This window comes from Falco rusticolus, chromosome 12 (genome assembly GCF_015220075.1).
Source record: "Falco rusticolus isolate bFalRus1 chromosome 12, bFalRus1.pri, whole genome shotgun sequence".
In the NCBI taxonomy this organism is placed as follows: domain Eukaryota; kingdom Metazoa; phylum Chordata; class Aves; order Falconiformes; family Falconidae; genus Falco; species Falco rusticolus.
In genome coordinates, this window is record NC_051198.1 from 14,795,823 (window position 1) to 14,819,667 (window position 23,845).

Genomic DNA, 23,845 nt, shown 5'->3' on the forward strand with positions numbered 1-23,845 from the left:
ATCCCTGAAACAAGAACATAGTTCATAAAGGGGAAGAAAGGCACATGAAACTTCAGTCCTGTTAAATGATTGGTTTTAGATCCTGTGACCCTGTGCTAATGGCTTAGCTATGGTGGTGAGATCCTAGTTGTCTTGAAATATCCAGACTGTACATGGCAGCATCAAGGTGCCATTGCAATGTTTCAGGTGCAAACATTGCAGCTTCCTCACTAGAAATGACCTTGCAAAACCTTGCTTCCTTTGGGCCCCAAAATCCAAAGCCAAAGCTGTACTGGTCTGACGACTCTCAGTTAGAATCATAATATTTATGCCTGTGTTACTAGTCATGGAAAAGCAGCCTGGCCTGTTCAACCGTAAACTAACCTGACCCTTACCCCTGCCCACTGGAATGGAGCCATCATCTCAGTGACCTCCATGGGTCTCAGAACAGTTCTCTTCCATCCTCATTAAACAAACTTTATGACAGTGGCTCCACACACTAAAGTATCATTTATGTAAGCTACTCGTGTTTTTGTGTAGTTAGGTGTATTGCTGCCCTTCCAGCTTTCATTGAGGGGTTTGGGGTATTTTTTTCTCCTTTATATATTCCATTGTTATTACTGTGCTTTCTTTTTCACCCATACTCACTCCAGTGTGAACTGGATTCCTAATCAACAAGTCCTCATCAATTTACTTTTTTTTTTTTTTTTTTTAAAAGGCCAGGCAACCAAAATTGCTTTCGAATCAAAAGCTTATGAGAAGTTTTCCAGTTGATTCACACTTAGTCTTTTCTCCTCTTTTATTTTTGAAAACACTCCGCTCTGGCCAAATATGTGTTTACCCTGGGTTTGTGACTTTTAAACTTCATCCAAATGTCTGTAAAGAAAAATGTCAATGCAAAGCCCTGCTCTTTTCCATCTGAAATGCTGAATGGGTACAGATAAAGACATTTCTTTGCTGTTATTAACATGATCTTCATATTTTTTCCGGTTTCATTTACGTTAAACAGCTTTTCTTTCTTATTCATTTTTTTAATGACAAAGGGTCTCTTCTCCTCTCTCAAGCCCATTGTATAACTTCTGGTTGCTATGAGGGAAAGCAGATTTGTTCAGTGTACAGAATGCTGGCCCAAGAATCCTTACACTTGTCTTTTGACCTTGCTCCAATCTTACTGTGTAATATTGACCTTTTGATTCAGTATATCTGGTGTTTTGTTGGAGTATGGAATATATTGTGAAATAGTTGGCATCTGTCACCCAGTAGCACTGTAAGGCTTCTTTGGTGGTTACCAAGTGCTTTCAAACTACTGAGTTATAAGTTGTTAGAAGGTATAATGTGTCATTGAAACAAGCTGTTACTACTAATGGCAAATTGTGTCTGTGCATGAAGAGAGGAGAACTGGCCCTCATGTTTTAACCTTGGCAGTTCTTTCAGTAAGACTCCAGACTAGATTTATAAAGGTATTTAAGCATTATTCTAGTTAATGTTTCAAGACCTAAAAGATTTATATTTTGGAGACTGAATTTATTCTTTTCAGAAAAGACCTAGAACTCTTAGTCTCCCAACATCTGCTGATTTAAAATATGCAAAGAAATGCTGAAATACCTTTGAGCCATCTGGGCCTGTATTACTTGCTAAGCATTTTATTCTCTTCAAAAACAGTGTGTGTCTAAATTCAGCTGCCTTGTTAAACTTGATATCTTTCTCTGTGACTAATTTTTGGCATGTTTCCTTCTTCGTTATTTGCGGCTGCTGCCTGTATAGGACCTGCTAACTAACCCCTCCTCCTGTAAGCAGGTGAGTACCATTGTCTACCTCCTGGTCCTCTTGCAGTGTGTGGGAAGGTGAAGTCCGGCACCATGCTATTATGGGGTCATGACTCACCTCATGCTACTCTTTCATATGCCTTTGCACCTCTGCTTTTTGGATAGGGAAGGTGGTACAAAAAATTCTTTTTGTTGTATTAGCTCTGTGATAAGAAGTAGTTCCTGTTGTTTCACTTAGCTATAACCTCTCTGTGGTTTCTGCTGGTGTCTGTAATCCCCTTTTTGATGAACCTGAGGAAAAAGACCAAGGACAAAGCAGAATGTGAACTTGAACTCTTCCTTAACTAAAGGAATAGTCTCTCCAGTGGAGGAAAAAAAGGGGCTCTCAGGGAGCCTTCACTCCCACTGGTCCCGTCTGTGATCCATCTGCTTTGGACAGTACTGAAGTCTCCAGATGTATTCACTAGCCACAGACTTTCTGATAAAGAAAAAGTTTCTTTCTGTAGAACTAGAAGGTACTTTGGTTGGGCAAAAACATTTGTGACAGCTAAGGAGCAGAAGGCTTAGACTGGAGGAAAGCCTGTTTCATTTCAGACATCTGAAGCCCTCAGAAAGTTCAGTGAAAGACTAAAAAGGTGTTTAGATGAAGTAGAGATATCAGACTGTCCACGTGTCTTCAATATGGTTACCGCTCAATTTATACATCACCTTAAAATTCTTGGCCACACTTTTGGGAAGAGCAATGGTCTCAGAAAGAGGGTTGTTCAGGTGTCATCACAAGTGCCTCTTTGGAAAGTTTAGTTAGGACCTCTGCTGCTGGGTGAGGCTGATACATGGCTCTGGGTCATTTACCGACTTTCATCATGGCAGCACATACCATGAAACAATTAAATATGGAAGAAATATTTCCCTGAAGTACTGATAATTCCTAGAACCGGGGGTATTTGAAAGAGGACAGCAATATGATGAACACATTCCATATGGCTAGTCATTCCAGCACTGAAATTTTAGTTGATTTTTGAAATTGAAATTAAAATCTCAGACCTGAAATACTCTTTGAAGTACATAACATAAAGTTATCTCAGATGGAAAGTTGGTAAAAAATGATGGGAATAAACCTTAGGGATCTTGTCTGTCAGGTTGACAGCAGCTCCAGCTATTCTTGCTTTGTGTGCTTGGCCTGTCTCACAAAAGCAAGTCACTACTGCCCCCTTGCTCCTCTTCTGCTGTGTCTAAGAAAATGCAGATAGTCCATATGCAATCTGTTTTCTTTCAGTTAAGCTTGCAATCTGGCTTGAGTAAAACCTGAGGCTTCATCTGCTTTTGCTTACACACAACTCCAAGTATCTATAAATAACTCTTGCCTCAATACGAGTTGAAGAAAATATATTTTTAGATGAGAGTAGCCCACTCCTTATGACCAAGGAACGGGCCACGTCTGAACAGTTTGAGTTATTCATCTGTGCTGAACCTTGTGGGTTGGGAAACTGGAAATGGCACGGAGACTGTTATACCAATTCCTGCTGCATGGCTTTAGGGGAATCCATGTAAAACCCCACCCTACATATGCATCCAAACCCTGAAACAATTTGGTTTTTCCCTTGGGATAGGTGCTGGTTAACACTAACTATGTCTGCAGACATTAGCTAATGAGGGACAGTGAAGCTTTTAAACCAACAGCACAGACCAACAAGTACCTTTCTTACCTTCAACAGCTACCTCCCAGTTCCCCTGTCTTCCCACAAACTGAGGAAACTCAGGAAAACTTTGACATCTCTAATGCCAGATTATACCAGGGGTGCCCTGATTTTTGGTATTGTTAGTTACGTTCTCAGAAATAAGAAACTTACACGATGCCCAATTTTTTCCTTTTTTTGGAAAAACACTCTTTGATGTATCGAGTAACATTGCAATTTTTTTCTGCCAAGCTAGACACTTTGGGCACATCCAGCAGAACTATTGTGTGCGTGTGGGCAGCTGGTGTATTGTACCTGCTTATAAATGCCCCATTGTATTGGTGGTGGATCACTGCAGCAAATTTGGACATGGTTGTATAAATCCTTTGTATATGCAGGAGCAACACAGGGTCATTGTAGCTGATTGTACCAAGAACTCAAATGACAACTAGCAATATGAATCTATGGGTTACATTTAACTCTCAAATACTTGGATGTCAAAATTTCTTGCACTGGGTTAGTCATGCTGATATAAGTAAACCTTGAGCTGCAGGACCCTGAGTCCTAGGAGTGAATCCTGGGAAGCATCACTGTATGCTTGCCATGATTGTATAGCTTTCCCTGGGTATCTGCTGTTGACCACACTCAGGGGCAGGATACTGGGGGAGATGGACCTTTTGATCTGACTCAGCATGCTTGCTGTTATGTCCCAAGAAAGAAGTCATGTTGCTAATTTGATGGGTGCATTCAAAGCTAGATTATAATGATAGATCTCAAAATCACAAGGCATGGTATATGGTTATCATAGAAACACATTTTTGAAGAGGTTCCTGCAGCAGTTAGCTGGGAAAATAAAACCTGGCCTGTTTCCAATTCCCTTTTCTCTGTTGGTAACTAGACCACTATTATCCAGGATTAACACCTTTTATCATTACTTCTACTTCCCTTTAAGGAATGGTGCTAAAAGATATTCAGTAACTACAGAAAGCCACTCTCTGGAAGTGAAAAAATCTGATGCCTCTGGTGTGTAGGCAGGACAAGAAGACAGTGACTTTTGGATGGTCAGACTGGGTTTGCAAATAGTTTCTCTCCATAGTTGTGCTATGACAAACATTTGGGGCAGGGATTTTCCAGGTGATGAGTTTGCCAATGGGATATACAGAGAACTTTGAAAAAGGGTGTTTTCTGTATGATTAAATGTATTAATTAATTTTAAAAAGAGAGACTAGTTCAGATGTAGATGTTGACCATTTCGTAAGATAAATGCTATCTTGCCTATTGTTTGCATTTCTTGTATAATATGGATTGAACTAGTGCCATGGCAGCCTTAAGAGATGACGGAAGGATTTGTGCTGTGTGTGCTACAGCCTCTCAAGAATGCTATGTAACCCCTGCAGAGGGCATCTACTGAAGGATATACTGTGGCACCAGTGGGCTTTACCATAATGTGCCCAATTTTCATGCCAGTTTTGTACATTAACATAATGACATAACTGTTGGTAGAGTGAGTTCTGTGTCTAGTAATGAATTCTGTTTGTCTAGTAACCCAGGATCTACCTACATGTTTTCTGCCCTTCTAGCCTCCTTTTCTCACCATGTGGGTGGATTTTCCCAGGTTGGGATAGGTTTTGTTCATTACACTCAGCTAAGTCTATCAGTCTTGGGTGAGAAGCATAATACTGATTGTTTTCCCTCCCTTTTGAATTATATGCAGAAAGAGATGGGTTCAACAGAAGACCTTTACCTCTCCACACGGAAGGTGAAAGAGCTCTCTGTGATTGATGGCCGGAGGGCCCAGAATTGTGTCATTCTCCTTTCCAAGTAAGTGTGCTAAGCCTTAGCTCACTGGGTATGCCATGGTCATTGTAGAGGCAAAAGGGGATGGAATTAAACAAATGGACATGTTTCTTTTCCCGACTAGACCTGCAGTCTAATACCTCAGAGCTTCAGTGAAACCTCTCCTGCAGTGTCATAAGAGCACGTCTCTCTGAAGAGTTAGCTCACTTAATAAACACATGCAGACATGCATTTTGTGCATTAAACAGACACAAGAATTACTCTGAAGACTCATCACCAGAAAACTATCAGTACTCATAGGTAGATGAAGGCAGCTCTTTGGCAGTGCTTGCACTTCGCTCTAAGTGATGTGTCCCCCATGCTCTCTGTATGTCACTTTTCTCTCCTCTGTATGTTTATTTCTAAATGTTGCTTTGAATATCTCCTTGGAATACAGCAGAGTTAAGAATAATGTTCATCTGTGTCATTTTTCACTGTTGGTGAGAAGAGTGGTAAATATAAGAAGACATATTAAAGAATTAGGTCTTGTATTGGTAAATCAGGTTTTGGAAGCCAGAAGTTGCCTTTGTGTGCTCCTGCAAAGGCTGATGCCTTCAAATGCTGTGACATCAGGGCCCTCTATACGCTCTTCATGTCTTTCTACCAACATGAGTACTAGGCTGGATGTCTGTCACTGAATATCAAGTTTATGCAGACACTGATCCACCTGAGAAAGGTGCCTTTCATACCAGAGGAGTGACAGCAGGGCTGGGTACAGAACCTGGGAAACCTGTGGCAGCACTGAGCAATAAACTGTTTAATTGATCAGTAGAAAATGCAGGTTCATATGGATGTGTTTGTCTGTCTGTTGTAGCAGGCAAAACAGTTAAAAGCAAAGTTGCAGCCAGATCACCGGGACCGGAGTGAGTTCTTTCCATCGCTTAGTGAAGCCCATGGAGGCTCTTATTATCTCTCATTATGCTACTTCTGTGGCATTAGCCTGCATGTCATCAGGACCCCCACCATCCAAACCAGCAATGAGGGCAGGCTTACATTTCTCTCTTTGCAGCAGTTGCCAATGCATGTCTTTGCTGGTGTTGGCAGCTGACTGCAGGCTGGGGCAGAGGGATGGGGAGGCGTAGGGGCAACAGGATTTTCATGCTGTTTGACAGACCTGCAAAGTTGTGTGTGGGGGTTGAGATTAACTCATGTAAGTAGGTGGAACATCTCCTAGAAGTAGTAATATATTGCATGCAGGTGGCTGGGCTGAAGAGGATCCAGGAAGGTGATCCATGACTTGGTATGACACTAGATATTTATTTGTCACAATCTGCTATCTCCAATAAAAAAGCAGTGTGGATGGCAACAGTACGTTTTTCACCATTCACCTCTTCTGTTGTGCAAGTCTGGCTCACTCTTACCTGAGAGGAATCCTCTCTGAATGGTGAGAGAGAAAGGATGGTCTCTGTGGTTTGTCTTCCCTTCTGCTGCCTCCAGCAAAGTGCTATTGAAGCACGAACCTTGCACTTCAGGGTACATAGTGTGTGTTCACTCCAGGTGTGCCATGTCCACTTCAAGCTGCTAGTTCTCTCTGACTAGAGGTGAAAAGCTGTGTTTTGTGACTGTCAACTTCTCCACTAGGAAATATCCTGTTCTTATTATTAGCAGGCCTAACTTGGATGATAGAGATTTGGAGACTGAGCTTGCTGTCCCTAAGGAGCCTGCCAGCTTGCATTGTGCCCTGTTAACTCTGCTGTGCTGTGGGAAACACCAGTCACCAAGGCTACCACTGGCTTAGGTCATTTAACGTTTGTAACAGATAGTGTTATACCTAGGATATCAGAATATCTTACAGCCTGGCCCATGCTTGCTATTTGTCTCCAAACTTCCCTTTTAAATGCAACTAGAAAAGCAAAAAATCTTTGGGAACTAAAATGGCACCTCTACGTTCATGCCTTTTTCTGCTCTTCGTGCTTATATGGTTCTGTTATTAAAGAGAGCAATCAGTAGGACTGGCTGCAGACAAGAATTGAAAGGGGTTTGTGACCCCTTTGCAGTTTTTTTCATTACCTCACTTATTCCTCCTTTAGGGTAAACCCTGAAGGAGAGGCACTCCCAGCCAGATCATCGTGGCTTCTGCCATGCCCTTGCGGCTCCTACAGCGCACCTTACGCATATGTGGGTGTGCACACATGTGCAGTGAGAGGGGATTGAAAACTGGTGACAAAGAGAGTTTATGCAACCCTGAGCTGCAGCTCCAGCTTTCAGGTTGCCACAGTATCTGCCAACAGCTGTTTCCAATTGACTCTTACTGTGCATATATCCCTGTAGTTTATTCCCCTTTTGTTTACACTAAACTGTCGTGTCCTTTAAAGTAAAATAGCTGCATGGGTTGGGTTTTCTTTCCTTCCACTACTCAAATGTTTTTGTTTTACTAACACTGTGTTAGAAGGGGTCAGGCAGAGCTCGTATTTCATATGGTCCAACAAGCCAAAACCCAGCTAGAGTGAGAAATAGGTGTCTCTTGCTTTCTTTTGCAGAGAGACTGGAGCATGGTAGACTGGAAAGAGATGAAAATTGAATTACTAGTTGATTTTGCTGACAGTTAACAGATTTGTAAGCCTTCCTCCCCATTCTCATCTCGATTTTCATAAAAAGAGCTCTGTTTCAACTACTTGATAGCAACATCTTTCAGTTTTCCTGCAGTGGAAGGATGTAATTGTCCTTGTTTAATGGACCCTGATGGATCCAAAACGAAGCTCTGTCCCATAGGCCAACTGTAAAGATTTGAACAGGCGCAAGATGAGTTATTTTGCAGTATTTCCAGTAGGCCATAATTCAACCAGAACATGGAACCATCTGCCTGTGGTGAGTCCAGGTGCCCACCGGCTTCAAATCTGACTTTCTTAATGGTGTTTCCAACTTAGTTATTTCTGTCACACTGGAAATCTGCTATCCCTCGTGAATTTCCTGATGTCTTCAGTTTCCACCAGGCTGGAGATTTAGTGTCAGACTTGTGTGGTCTGGAAGAGTCATCCCAGATCACTGTGTTTCCCTGCTTTCACCTAGCAGCTGGAATTTTTCTGACCTCACTCACCAGTATGGCTTCTCCCTGCCTCCATTACTTAAGTAACGGGTAGTATTTTTGTTGTGCCATATCTTTAAATATTCTTGCAGAACACTAAAATGGTCCTTGCCAAACATGCCTAAGATATGCATTGCTTACTGTCTTGCTCTGTGAAATGTTCTGGAGAGGTCCAGTTCCATAAGACACATTACTCAGAAGAAGGCTGAATGTATAATTTTGGAACTTTTTACATGAATTCCAGAAAAATCATTATGTCAGTGTTCTTCTGAGATGTGTTTGTTATTCCTGTGGCCCAGCCAGTCAGCAGTAACCCTCTCAAGAGGCTGGAAACAGTAGGAATGCTAGCAAAATGCCATAAAACCAATAGTAGCAAAAGGCAGAATATGACTACACAAAAATAGTTTTAAATGGGAATATGACAGTAGATCGATATTAGCAGGCAGGTTTACCAAATTTTTGTGGCTTTCATGATTGTCAGTTCAATCATATATCAATAAGGGAGAAGAAAAGGGACTTGTGTAGCATTTCCAACCAGAACGCTAAAAAGACTGAGTGTTTTTCTCACATAACTGCCCTCTCAATGCTTCTAAACCCTTTCAGCTCAGACATTAAGAAGACAAGCTATTCAGCCGATGTCAGTCTCAGTGTACTGCCTCTACTCTGCCCACAGTCCCCATGTGCATTTCTGCCATGTGACAATACAGTTCGTGCTTATTTCAAGGTAGATTCCAAGCAGCATGATATTCTGGGGTACAGATCATATTTTGATACAGAAACAGTTCATTCAAATTAGGAGTTCGGTTTTGCAGTGTGCTATCTTGAAAAACAGTAGGCAATAAACACTGCCTCCTCGGTTCCTGGAGAGATGCTCTATTTTTAAGTTAAGGTCCACAATCAATGGTTTTACCTGCTATTCCAAGTATGAAAAACCCCAAGGTTAAACTGAACATGTCAGTCGGTGCCATCTGCCTTAGATCACAGCTAGGCAGGGCTGTGATAAAAGATGAACTACTGCCTCATCAATACATCACTGTAATTTGAGGATTCTCAAGTTTGGTCCTGCTTTGCTCTTCTTGGCTTAGAAAGATGGCCATCCCCATATCCTTCTTGGCAGGAAACAGAGAATTTGGATGCAAAGTGGCTTGGTTACTCATGAGCTTTTGCTGAAGGAGGAAAAGAAAAGAGAAGCCTGTTTCTGTATGCACTTAGTAGAATACTTTCACAGTGAAGTGCTGAAAAGGCACTGGTAGATTTGTACTAACGTGTTGATACAATGGTATAAGATGTACCTGGTAAAATGTCCCAGCTGTTGTCCCCAGAAGAAGGTACTGTCTTCTTCACAGCTGGCAGCTGAGATTAAGAGGATATGGAAAGAGTGGCAGCATCTTCCTGTCTTCGGAGTGCACATGCAGTTAGACAAGACTGACTCCAGAATGCTTCTTCTGAGAGCGGGGAAATATTTCTTTTTCCTGCCTTTATAGGGTAGTGACAATGAGCATTCCCAAAACACAGATATTTAACAGCCTGCAGCTTGACAGTTGTACAGAGCCTTAGGAGAGCTCAGGAATTCGAGAAGGCTTATGTCCCAGTCACAAAGCTTGGGAGTGGATTGATTAGATGCCTGTCTGAAATGAGTTGTGGAGATGGAGAATTCTGCAGTCAGTAAAAGCTAAGATTTGGGTGAGCTATACAAAGCAGCCTTAGGATGCAGCTAAGTATCAGCCAATACCTCTCACTGCCACAGCTACTACTGCTGGCATTGTTTGGAAGCACTGTGGTTCAGTTAACTTTGAAGTAGAAAATGGCCTTGATGCATGATAATCAGTCCCTTTCTCCAAGGCAAAAGGGTGAGTAGGACTGTGATCCCTGTGGTACAGGAACTTAATGTAGCTGTAACAAAACTCCAAGCTCTCCGGTAGTAAGGCAATCACGCTTCTTTCTCAAAAGCTAAGCAAGATCCAAGGAACAAGCATGTGAAGTAACTCACTTTTTCCTGTAATGGGAGTGAGGGTTAATGAGCAACAAGTATTCTGCTTTAATCCACGGGAGGGAGGAATGAAGGGGGGAGGTTACTGCGAGTTAAATCAATGGGTATATTTAAGGAGGAAAAATGAGCGAGCGCTGGATGTCTGTAAGGGAAGTTGATGTAAAACTGCAACATGTCTCCCAGGCATGTTCAGAGTCAGGCTGCTGGCTTTCTCCAAGAGGGCGAAACAATAAACCACTTGATGTCTGCAAGTGAAGCTGGTGTTAAATCAGCCGAGGTGTCCTGCAGAGATTAGTGATGAATTACTCTGCAGAGTCAATAGAGATTATTTATGAAGCCGAAGGGGATAGAGGGAGGCAGGCTAAGTACCATATCACAAGTTATTTGGTACTTGTTGAGCTTTAACATTGCTTGAAGATGACTCAAGCATTTGGACTTCCATATGCTGCCACCAGATGTATGGGTGAGGGAAGGAGGAGGGAGTATTCTCAGTAAAGATCCTTTCCCTTCCTCCTCTGACCAGTGTCAGGCTGCTGTTGAACAAAACCAGTCAATATCTGTGTTATGAATGAATGTGCTGCAGCTGAGAAATGGCCACCATGTTTTCCTCTGGTCACATTTACTTCCTGAGTTCTGATGCCAGGATCCATGATTTGGTGAAGCGTGAGGCAGAGGGAATACAGCTTGAACTGTATGCTGTTCCGAATTGATTTGTCTCCAGCAGCTGGAGGAAGAGTGCCTGGATCTGTAAATTTTGTAAGAAAGTCAAGACTTTCCAATAGATACTGAAATGTCATTTCTGTAGTGTAAATTTTCGAGCCATAATTCCACTTTATTTTGCTGTCTGTCTCATATGAGTTTTAGGCTCTGAGGGATGCCTCTATTCAGTCCTAAATGGAAAGATTTTATGCATCTGCTTTAGGTTCCTCTTTAATCAGTTCACCTGTTTCTGTTTAAAAGCAGCACAGCTGTTTCACATTACTGCTGGCCATCTTTAAGATCTACTGCATGGCTGAGCATGAGTTTTGAAAATAGAAGAAGAAACACATGATTAACAATACTTTGGCTATTTATTCTGCCAGTTTTTAACTGGGAAGATCCCTGTTTTGTGCTGTTGGTGCTTACAGCTCTTGAAATGCATCCTGCCCCAGAAGAGAAACAAGCCCACTTTGGAAGAGTAAGATTCTTTTGCCATAAATCCTTCTGTACTTGTAATTGGATTGGTAATAATCTAGGATGCACACCTGCAGGCACCACGACCCTGTTAGTAAGTGACTAAGTCAAACTGCTGCTCAGCAGGGGGCTGGCAAGCTTTCTGCTTCTCTCTACTGTGGGCTAAACCATCCAAGCCAGATGGTTTTATGCTGATGGCAGGGCACAGAATCATCCAAGAAATCAAAGTGTTTGTATAACTGTCTGTCTCTGGGGCTCTCAATTATTTTTGAACAGAACACGTTTTCCAGTGTGTTTAATGCTGATGAATGGCAGCAAACAGAGAAGCTTGGAGTCTCGGTCTCCTGGACAGAACAGCAAGACCAGCAGTAACATGTAGTACACCTTCTGTTGTGTTGACATATGACAAACCTGTCTATTTGGTCCTGTTTACTGCACCCCCAAACACACACAGAGGTACTTGCACTGTGTAATGGTGTGGGAAGTGTAGTAATTGCTTGAGTTATTTGCATGGAAAAAATGTGAAACTCACCCTCATTCTTTTTATCTTCAGTGAAAGCAGCAACAAAAAAAGCCCACCCTGGTGTTCATGGGTTAGCTTCTTGCATGCCGTCTGACAGACTGAGCCTGTGTTACAGACACAGCTATCTGCAGACTCCAGGTTCTGACAAATATAAAGGTGCTCTCTAAAGGATAAATAAGCAACAAAATGTAGTATTTTAAAAACTGCAGGCCCCAAATTGTCTGGGCATGTGTATATGTGTCTGCTAGGAGCCAGGACCACATCCACCAATATGCTTCTCAGCCCTCATGTGGTCACAGGGTTTGATCAGTTAAGGGTCACAGAGCCACGGACTTTACAATTCATGATTATTAAAGCCAGAAGAAACCCTTTAGTTTTTCTGAATGGGACTGTAGAGCTTTATGCAGAACCCCATGTATTGAGGTTTCTTGTTTTGATCATGAGTCAAACTGATGATCTAAAGTAAAAAGTTTCCAGCCTTTTCATTGTAAAACTTTTAATCCTTATATCTCATCCAAGCGTGGCCCAATTATGTAGCTTTTTTGGAAATTCAGTAGCTTTATCTTACTTAACTGGTACCAGTTTTGCCTCCTTTTCAAAAGGAGACACAATGACCAGCTAGGAAGAATGAGAGCAATTAGTTTAGAGGTATAATATTTAAAAGCTTTTGGATGTCTGCTGATTCATATTTTAGTTTCCAGCTGTTGGTTATATTGGGCAATATTAAAATGTTTTAAGTGTCTTAGATTTAGTAGTATTTCCTGTCTGTAAAAATAAACCCCTTTCTTTTGCTTTTACCTAGTTCCAAAAATATGATTCTATCCAAATGGCAATAGCAATGTGAAATTTCAACATGGAATTTCTTAGCACTGAAGACAAAAACATTCTGCCTCATGCATCAGCCTGTATCTCATTTATATTTGCATTTTTTCTCTCTGCTGTTAATTAGTTATATTGATTGTAGAAGGTCCATGGAGACTACAGACTTCACTCCTCAAATATTTCTTTTCACACTTTCTTGTTTCAGTCCCAAAATTGAGGTTTTCTTGTGGATGGCCTTCACTTCATGCCTTCACTTTATGGTTCATTTGATCCTCCCCTACTCTTCTGAAATGACTGATGAGGTTGTCATGGATTGGAGGTGGTGGGGTAGAATTTGTTACTTGTGCATTTCTTTGTTGACATCTGCGCTTAGAACCACCAAATTAATTTAATATAATCTCTCAAACAACCTCTCAGTAATCACATATATTGATGCCTCCTGGTCTGCCCTGGATTTCAAGTGGAGACCTTGAAAGGGTGGGTTTTTTAATTGATTCTGTGTTTTGTTGTAACTGATGACCCCTACTCATTGCACACGATGGACAGGAGTTGGTGGGAAGGAGATTGTAATTTGAATACCTCAGATAATGTTAATAAGCTCTTGTTTTCAGAGCTTGTTTCAACATGGATACATAGATGCTGTCAATTCCTTCTTCAGCTGTGACTGCTGACAGAGTGAACATACCTAGCACAGCCAGTCTTCTTACATGAAACCCTGTCCTCAGATCTGTAAGGGGAAGATCAGTCCCATTACTTCTTACTCTGGGAGATGCTTTAATATTCACAAGGTGGGGTGTTACATGGGCTCACAGTCACAAGTCACATGGATTTGAGGGGTTTTACTGTAGCAAAAGAGTTTGATGAGGAAGGTATCTGATATGGGAGAAGCTGGAAACACTTTTGATCTATGAAGGCCCGATTGTTCCTGATCATCATCTAATTTTTGATGCGTGTTTGATTAACTGAAGAGGATAAAAATATATGATCTATGAAATATCTGCCTTTGGAACAGATTTGTTCATCTTACTGAATACTCTAGAATAGCAGCTTCATGGGAGAGCTCCCCGTGGTTCTTTTGTGGGTTTTAATGCAGCTTTTCAAGCTTCCTACTTTCTGAATTGTCAGAGTCGCTTAAGCTTTGCACTAATGGTACAACGTTGATACTGTTGAAAGGCTGAAGTTGTCTAATGAAGAAATCAGACAAGCAATCTTGAAGATGGATGAACAAGAAGACTTAGCGAAAGATATGCTTGAGCAGGTGAGAAAGATTACAATCAGATATATCTTATTCTTAAGTCCTTCACTGCCTGTTTTTTCACCTAAAGTAAGTGGATATATGTACTGACTCTGCTGGTATGTGTGCAGATCTAACTTGGCACTGTCATGTCAGTGGAGTTGTACATAGGAGCATGAGAAAAGTGGTTTTCCCTGGGATATCAGATATACCTCCCTTGTGCAACTCTATTTGTATCAGGTTGATTTCATAACAGTTTTCTCTTTGTGATGCAACATATGCGTGATTACAGTTGGTATGAGGTTTCCTTTCAGATCCTCTCTCCTCACCTGTGACTTTCCCATATTTTTTCCCATCTCTTCTTTATACTGCTGATTATCTTGTTGGTTCTTTTCTTTTCTCTTTTCTTTTTCTTAATCTCCCTTCTCTGTCTGCAGCTTTTCCATTGGGAAATGCCATGAACTAGAACACGCAGGTCAGCAGTTAGAGCTGGGACTAGAAGGGATCTCACATTCTAATGAGAATGGTTAGAAAGGGCGTCAGGGACTTCTGTCGCTTGAAGTTGGTTCACTGTGTAGCTTGTGAGAAAAACAAAAAACCCCACAACTAAACTGAAATTGCCCAATTTCCCCCATTAACAGAGGGTGAAAGATAATGCTTTGACCAAAGATGTATATGATAAATTTCCTTAGAAGTGTGCAAAATATTGTAATTCTGAACTGCCTGACAAATGCGATTCCTTCTTTGTGTGCAGTCACAGTATTTTATCATGTACAAAAAGCTTTTCCATTTTGGAAATTTATAGCCTACTTGTCATGTTATCTGAATGCTCACAGCTGCTCTAGAAGTCACTGCAAGCTTCTGATCCTCCACACCTTTGAATATCACATTTTTGGGGAGTGGGATAAAATATTAAAAAGTGATAGAAAGCAAAGTGCTTGATATGCCTTGTGAGCAGTTTTTGTGGGTGTGCGCTGAGGCTGTGTGCATGGCAATATTTATAACTATACTAAAGCACAACTACCCCCAGATATGTCAAAAATCTGTCAGAGTATGAGCTTTTAAGGTCAGCAAATGAATAGCAGCCAGTGTCAGACACATATCCAGTTGCTCGGTTATTGTTTATTGTTTCGGCAGAGTAGGGCAGACCCAAGAGAGAGATAGATGAGGCTTTGTGTGTACTCTAGGATAGGCACGATGGGTACTTCACACTGAGTGGGACACATCCTGCTCTTGTTTGCACCAATCTAAACTCCAAGTAATGCTGTGGGAATCAAAGTTCTCTCTGTACTTCCCCTTGGGTAAGTTGCAGTAGCACTTGGCCTTTAGGATTTAGAAATGGAAAATTCCCCATAGAATTAAAAATTAATCTAAATGGGGTCAGTGAAGGATAAAGACAGAACAGCAAGCAAAGGTTTAAAACAGGTCAGTTTTGTAGCCACAGCTGCACTTTTTTGAAGTTATGGTCACACAGCTGAGTCAATGTAATGCTTCCCCATGGTAGCAGGGAAATGAGGGCCCTCTCTCTCTCTCTCCATCAGGGTTTGTTTGTGCCTCTCTGTCCCTCTCTCCTTTTCCCTGGATCTCTCATCTCAGCATTTGGTTTGTGTCTGTCACTCTAGCTGCTGAAGTTTGTTCCTGAAAAGAGCGATACCGACCTGCTGGAGGAGCATAAACACGAAATTGAGCGGATGGCCCGGGCGGATCGTTTCCTCTTTGAAATGAGCAGGTCTGTTTGATACATTATAGGAAAGTGCATGGAGGGCTTCTTGGAAGGAGCTGTAATGGTTATTGAAAATGGATCATCTGGCACTGAGGGGGAATGTGCAAGAGATTGTGTGCCAACATTATAACCTGCATTTGCCAAAAGCCCACAAATTTTACAAAAATTTCCGTTCATTACACAAACTTTTTATTGATGATAAGCACACTCCATGCTGTCATTAAGGACCAGTCCCCTGATGACAAGCAGAAATCTAGCTCCTCTGCCTGAACATGTTCACAAAAAGTAGTTCAGATCTAACTGTCAGATGTAGTGTAGCCAGGAGTCAGGATTTCATATAGATCCCTTTTTCCATTCAGCTATCCCATCTTCTCATCCTCTGACCTTTCTTGTTCCAGCTTTGCTACACCCCTGATCAGGTTTAACATCTTGTTCTTCTAATTGAAATGCAGCTGACATCTCCCATAACTCTCATACTTTGAGAGTAATGGGAATTCTTCCAGCTCCTTTTCAGTTATGATCAAAACATGCCTTGAGGTCCTTCACTTTAATAACAAGGTTGATTATGTAGTGTTAGAAATTTGAACTGTGTCCGTAATCCCATGCCTTGTGGGTCTCAACATCCAACCATTAGGCAGCATACCAGCCCTGGGCTTCAAAATACAGTTCCAGTTCAGTGTTGGTTTTCCTCTACCCTTCATGCAGGATTGACCACTATCAGCAGCGGCTGCAAGCATTATTCTTTAAGAAGAAGTTTCCAGAGAGACTGGCAGAAGCAAAACCAAAAGTGGAAGGTATGCTTAAAGCTTTTGCTAAGACTTGGGTAGAGGGGCAGGGAAGATCAAGAGCGGTCTTCAAAGGAGGTGCTGTTACATGTGTGCTGCCGTTGTAGAGCCAGTGAGCCCAAGGTATGTCATGTGCTAAGAAACAAATTCTTTCTGACACTCTTTTTGCAACCATTGACTTAATAAAGTCAGTTTCATGATTGTTATACTGTAGATATGACCTGACAGATGTGACAGTGTGCTACCAGGCTGTGCTGAGCTGCCAAAAGCTTTCATATCCTTTCTGTGCAGGTCAGCCTTCCCTTCTCCCCCTCAAGTCCTTGCACCTTCCCTCTCCATGGGGCAGTTAGAATAGATGCCTCAGAATGGGGGTATTCTGGGAATGTGTAACTTACAAGGAGGGGGGGTACATGGCTTCTGTGCCACATGCATGGTTATAGCAGAGGAGAGGTGAGTGTATTCTACTCTGCATTTTCAGATGAGCTCAAGCCTTCCCCCTGCTCTCACTGGCTATGTTTTTAGAGTGGGATGTCTGAGATAACAGCCTTGCTCCTGGCTTCAGAGGACCATGCCACAGGCTAGATGTAGTGCATCTTCCTTCCAGTTGTCCTGGTTCTGGCAGGAGGGTGTGGGAAGGACAGTACACACACAGATGGTGTTACAGCATTTGCTAGGCAGTAGTCAGGTGGGCATTTCAGGGTACTTCAAATTATGGGCCCAAGCATGTTAAAAACAGCCACTGTGCAATAACTTGTTCATTTTTTTCTCTCTTTTCAAGCCATCCTTCTGGCATCTAAAGAACTCATCCGAAGCAAGCGTTTGAGGCAACTCCTGGAAGTGGTTCTGGCCTTTGGGAATTATATGAACAAGGGCCAAAGGGGAAGTGCTTATGGCTTCAAAGTCTCCAGCCTGAACAAAATTGCAGACACCAAATCCAGCATAGACAGGTAGGCTAGAAGGCCATAAATTAGTTACTGCGCCGCTGCATCTCTTATCATAGTAATGAAAGTGGGGTTTGTTTGTTTTTAGCTCTGTAGACCTTTTAAATAATGTCTTGATTTGACATTTACGTAGTGCTTTTCACTCTAAAAGATCCTGCAGCAGTTAAGACTGGCTATTGACACAGCACTCAGATTCTGCTGTTTCTTTGGATAATGCACATCTGTTGTTGGATTATGTTTCTGCAACACTATGCAAAGATGACAAAACATAGTATTTTACAAATAACTGAAATAAATTTGGGGGGGGGAAGGATTTCTCTGGAATGTGCCCTTTATACTGAAGATTTATGGCCATGGTTTTGCAAAAAAGAAAACACAAAAAACTCCAACCACAGTTTTATGTCTCCTGTGAAACATGGCATATGTTTCTGATGCAGGACTGTCATAACTGGCTCACTACCTACACCAGTAATGGAACCACAAGGCATAGCTTAGAGAGACTGAGCCTGGTTGTATCTAGAGCAGTTAAAGGGAAATAGTTGGGTTTGGGAAGGTGGACCTTACTATTAATGGACGTGGGTCGTGGGTCTTCATAGTGCTTCCCTATGTTTTGCCCCACATCCCCATACTGGTTCTCGAAATTAATCCAGCTGAGACTGGGGAGAGAACACCACTTTTGGGCTCCAGCAGCACTAAGGTTTTCCTTGGAGATCTCCTGTACTGGTTCTTATTAACTTGCACCTTCCTTACTTGTGAAACCTGCTGAGACCGTAGTTGTGGTGAAATGACTTCAGGCTGCGACAGAATAAATAGTGGCAGTAAGAAGCTATAGGAAATTCATCCCTACCTAATAGAGTTTGAACTAACAGAGTTCTGTTTTGACTACCACAATGTCCTTTCCGTATTCCAAGGCTAACACTTGTGTAGCTATGTTGAACATTTCTTTGCCTTAATGTAGCTTGGCTTGATTTTCCATATATTAAATGTCCTGTGCAGATTCTGTTCTCTCACCAGTTCCCAGCTCCCAGGCTCTAGTCTGTGTGAAGCAGTGGCCATCTGCTGTCTAGCCTGTCAGTTAACCACACAACACCCACATCAAGTAGCTGTTACGGCTGGCTGGTCTCTCTACATGCAAAATTCACTGATGCAAAATTCATCATTTACTTTACAAATTTTCTTAAATCTTCTCCTGCATCTCTTACATCTCATTTCTACCCACTCCTAATTGAATTGCCATTGCTTTCGTAGTAGTGAGCCTCACCACTACTCATAAGCATAGCTGTTTAGCTGTTCCATTACTGTAGGAGTTTTCTTTGCAGCTTCTTCAATCTTCAAGAACCTTTTCCTCTTTTTAATTAACTCTTAGGTTTTTTCCACATTATTTCCGAGAACAACTCACCTTTCCTTTGCGAGTTAATGTCACTTTAGTACTATTATTTTTTTATTCTCTGAAATACCTGGGGACAAACAGTACACTGTTACACAGTTTTCTTTTCTGTTATACCATCTACACAGATAGATGGAAGCATGCTGGGTGCTTCTAGAATAAATCAAGGCACAATATATTGCTTGAGGAAGGATGGTTCATAAAGGGCTAATTCATTTCAGTCTGTGATACTTTTCTTTCAACAACAGAGCTGCTAACTGCTGATATATTGTTTATTTTGTTCATTTAAGCATACTTCCTACCCAAGTATTTTTTACTCATTTGTCACAATCCTCTCACCATTCATTTCCTTCTATCCAGCATCTTCCTTGTCACCTTGCACCTTGTCATCTCTCTCTCTCTTTTTTTTTTTTCGCCCCCACAGGAACATTACACTGTTGCACTACTTAATTATGATCTTTGAAAAGAATTATCCAGATATCCTAGATATTCAGTCTGAGTTGCAGCATCTTCCAGAAGCAGCAAAAGTCAAGTAAGTCCAGTTCTATTGCTTGTTCTCAGAGCTGGAGTTCCCAGTGATTTTTTTTTATAATGATCATCAGTTTTTTCACCGCTATCTTCTAAACTCGTGGCCAGCCTTACAGCTGAAATGCCTTTGCGCACATCTTTGATGTTTCTTGGATGTACATCAACAGAGAACTTTGGTCCAAAAACATTTGTAGATAGCTAAATTGACAGCTTTGCTCAGATATGCCTGTATCTATTTTATTTCTGAATCAGACATTGTAACTAGACTGGCTGTTGTTTGTAATTTGCTCACCATATTCTAGAGTGGTTCATCTAATTCACATGCTATTTTTTCTGGATAATTGAAGGTTTGTTTTTAAGGCAGCGTCAGTTAGGCAAGAGGCTGTAGTAAGCCCTTTCAGGAAGATCATTCAAACTTTTGCATAAATCAGTCTTGCACAGAAATGTGGAAAGCATCATACTTTCTGCACAAATTCAATGATTTTTTTTTCCTCATTTCTGTAGGTGTTTGTGGAAAGTTAATACACAAGCCATCCGCCAAATACCATCATTTTTTTTTGCCTTCCAAAGCACTGGTCAAAAATACCTTTGCATATTACTTGCCCAGCCATGATTTTTTGTATAGGGAACTACTCCAGCTAATGAAAGTCACATGAAAAATAAATGTAGGTTCACACTTGCAGGCATTTATTAAGGCTTTAGTGGTGTTTTTGAGATGTAAACTACTACTAATTAAATACTTGGAGGAGATGCCTGCTGACTCACAGATAGGTACTAACTAGTTACCTGGAAATGAAAAGTAGTTTTTTTTCATACAAGTCCTAGAAAAAAGACTCTTGTTTGTATGCGGTGAGCAGAAATTCAGTACAAGACTTGTGTCTAGTGAAGTGTGTATTAAACTAACAGTAGAGTTATATCCTCAGTTACAATGTAAGTTTGTAAGGACTACCATACCATATGGTAGAAATGCAGATGGACAGAACAATGTTTGGACTGTGAAGAAGGCAAAAATCACATGTAAATGTACCGCTAATGGGATTTAGTAGTTCAGTGGCTCAAGAATCATATGCAAAGAAAATCCGAGACCCCAGTAATGTGTATGCTAAAGCTGGCGTCCTTGCTTCTGTGTCAACTGATTATTGCAAGCTGGCCATGTGGCATACTCTCCTTGCTGGAGGGTCAGGCTCAGCTCACAGGGCAGATGTTCTGGGGGCAACCCCCCTCTTCTTCCTAGGAAAATCCCGATCTTCAGTGTGACCACAGGCAAGCAGGGTCTGCTTTATCTGACATCTCATACAAAAAGCAGCACAGATCATTAACAGACCCCTTACCCCTAATTTCTAATCATCTGGCATGGCTGGTGCCAGAGGCCAGATACCAGACTTGATGGGCCAATGGCCTGTTTTGCTGCACAGTTCCTGTATTCCTGTGTAACACTGCTCTTTTTGTTTTATCTGCTCTGTGTCTGTCTCCTGTGCAGCCTCGTAGAGCTGGAGAAGGAAGTCAACAACATAAAGACCGGATTGAAAGCTGTTGAAGCTGTAAGTATCTGAAGGTTTCCAAAGCGCCATACTTAAAATACCTCGCTCAGAATCAGGGGCACTATATATTTTATGATAAGAGAAAGTGGGCTTTCTTTTTCTGTTCCTTTCCATTCCATTCCAGAATGCATTAACCAAGAAAAAACAAATAAAAACTTCTCATGTCGAGCTCCTGCTGATGATCTTAGCAGACTTAAGCCTAATGAATAGCTTGTTTGATCTCAGCCTGGAAAGTAAAAGGACAGTTTGACAAATGGCGTGGACTGCAAGAAGAAATAAAATTCTTGCTCTTTCTTACTGAGGGATGGCTGGCTGCTGAGCAAGTATTTCACATGGCTATTGGACTAGTAGTAAACAAGTAGTACACTGCTATATGCAACTCTAATCTATCCTAAGCACTCCTTGGGAAGGCAAAGATATACTAGTTGAAGATGAGGGAGCTGAGCTGACAAGCAAAGCAACAATGATATTTTTCCCTGCTATTAATGAAAGCCTTTTAAGCTGGGCTTAGGTTGCTTGTGTTCAGTTTGTACTTATGTAGTGCAGAGCCTTCCAGCTCAACAGAGAAAAGTACAAATGGTGCGTTGATGCAGTTCTGTGCACTGAATTGTAAGAGTTAAAGATGAAAGGTGGGCCTAAATGCTCACTGGAGTCGCAAGTTTGTGTGTCAGCTGTGGTTCCCCTACCTGGAAGCCTCCTTCAGTTAACGTGTTGGGTTTGTTCCTGGGGAAGGACTTCAGCCTTCCTGAGGTGGGAGAGCACAGAGAGGGACACTGTGTTCAGCGGCAGGCAGTAAGAACTCTCATATTTGCCTCTTGCTCATGCCATTGACAGATGTGTGTGGCTTTGAACAACCCCATGTGTTTCCCTCCTCTCTGTGAGACTGCAGCTGCAAGTACCTACCTCTCACAAGGGCTGATGTGAGAAATGGCAAGTTAGTGTTTGTACAGCAGTTGAAAAAGTAGAGATTAAAGGCTAAAATCACTCTGCTTTCTCTGTCCCTTAATGTCTCCCATCATCTGCACAGATAAACATATCCTGACTGTAAGAACATCATTATCTCTTTCTGCAAGTGTGGGAAGAGAATCCTATGTTCAGGTTGGTGCTGGTGTCTCTTGCCTGTTGGATACACTAAGGCAAGGGTAGTGCTGAGAGACAAAGCAGACCTCTCTGGAACTCAAGAAGGTCCCTACTGTGTTTAGCTGTTTTTTGCCCTTTTGGATGGTTTTATTAGTCACACTTTTCAGCATCCCTCTATCTTCAGGATGTTTCACCTGTCTTTTTCAACTCACAATAGTTTAATGCTACTGGAGACTTCCAGATGGGAAGCATTCTGCAGTGGGACTGCTGGTAAAGGGACCAGTTGTTAGAAATTGTATTGAGTGGATTCTGTGCAAGGATTATGTATCTACAAGGAACTAACACAGGACCCTCCAGTCCTTCTCATTCACTATGAGACAGATAGTGATGACTTCATTTTCCTTTCACCTGGCCTGAATTTTGTTTGGCTCTGGGGGTAGAAGGGATCTTTGTCCTGTCAGTGGGCCCCAGGCTGTCTGGCTGTCTCCAGCAGTCCATCACGTAATTAGACAGTGATCCTCCCACGAAAAAAAAAAAACAAACCCAAAACCCAAACACTTTCCAAACCTTATTTCTGGATTGTCAGGGTAAGGGACAATGCAGCAATAAGAGATAGTGCTGCATACATGGAGTCCAGTGTTTGGGAATTAAAAGCACCTGTAAAGGGAAGGCTGACATGGAGTTCATGACATGAACAGAGGCCCAGTTTTGGCTGGGACATACAATTACCCCCATTGAAATGTGAGTACCTACTTCTGTTTTGCTTTCTGTGACTGGGTTATTTGTTCTTTGGCCTTTAGAGCCCATCTCTTTCCCATGCATGGGTTCCATGGGCAACCTCTCCTTCCCATTCAATCACCATCTTCCCTCCTCAGACTTTTCCCTGCCATGGTATTTTTCATCTGTGACTGCCAGCACCTCCCAGTCTGCTTGCTCAATTCATGGTTTTCTGGCGTGTAAAAAGCAGCACTATAGCAACAATAGAAGATCACTGTCAGGTGGAAGGGGGAGGAGGAGAAGGTGTGATTCTTGATTCCATTCCAGTGTGTTCTCACCACAGCCTTGGCTCCAGTGGCTGAGAAGTTTCTTCAAGGCCCCTTAAGAATAGAAAGCTAAAAATAGTTTCACAGTCAGATGTTCTTAAAGGTACTACTAACCCTTTGCTTTCCTGGACTTGCAGCTTATTTTTAAAAATAAGACGTACTAATTTTCAAGACATGCATGCAGCTGTTGCCTTTGTGTAGGATGCTCCCAGAAGGATAGCTAAATAGTTCTTGGTCTTCTCCAAAGCAGAAAGTTAATTCTGTCAGCACAGCCCTTCTCTCACCCAGCAGGGAGATCGTAACCACCGCTTCAGAAACAACTGCCATGGCTGAATCATTTCATTTTTCTAGAGGACCAGCAGCCCAGCCTGCCAGGGGCAGTGCTAGTTTCTGCTGCTGTGCTGTTATCATTTGTACAGGCCATTTCCAGAAGATACAGAAGAATTTCTTATTCTCTGGCATTGCTCTGGGGCTGATTACATAGTCATGCTGGTAACATGTGTGGCTTTTATTTTTTATATTTTTTCTTTTCTTTGAAGAATTATTCTGCGGGGAAGGACTGAATTTGAAATTGAAGGGCAGACCATCTCATCTTAATTTTACTTTGAAAAAATTGCTCTCCAATAGCAGTCCCAAATGCCATAGCTTTCAACAGTGAGTAAGATGACAGAATTGTTATACTCACCTGCTTGGGGAAGCAGGGAAGCAGGGGGTAGAGCAACTTTCAGCTAGAATTAACTTAAAAATTTGAATGGGAAAGAGTGGCTGAAAAAACAGTGCATAATTCTAGAAG

General features: G+C 41.8%; 1 protein-coding gene across 4 annotated transcripts in view; it reads left to right on the forward strand.

The window, feature by feature from the left end:
* DAAM2 (dishevelled associated activator of morphogenesis 2) overlaps positions 1 to 23,845 on the forward strand; it is a 206,246-nt gene that overhangs the window by 164,076 nt on the left and 18,325 nt on the right. For 3 of the 4 annotated variants that reach the window (XM_037405734.1, XM_037405735.1, XM_037405732.1), the window contains 8 exons: positions 1,744 to 1,776; positions 5,136 to 5,242; positions 13,964 to 14,048; positions 15,647 to 15,753; positions 16,453 to 16,541; positions 17,311 to 17,479; positions 19,285 to 19,392; positions 20,869 to 20,929. In XM_037405734.1, coding sequence (XP_037261631.1) covers positions 1,744 to 1,776; positions 5,136 to 5,242; positions 13,964 to 14,048; positions 15,647 to 15,753; positions 16,453 to 16,541; positions 17,311 to 17,479; positions 19,285 to 19,392; positions 20,869 to 20,929 — 759 coding nt within the window. The remainder of the gene's footprint in view (positions 1 to 1,743; positions 1,777 to 5,135; positions 5,243 to 13,963; positions 14,049 to 15,646; positions 15,754 to 16,452; positions 16,542 to 17,310; positions 17,480 to 19,284; positions 19,393 to 20,868; positions 20,930 to 23,845) is intronic. The other variant, XM_037405733.1, reaches the window with a different exon arrangement.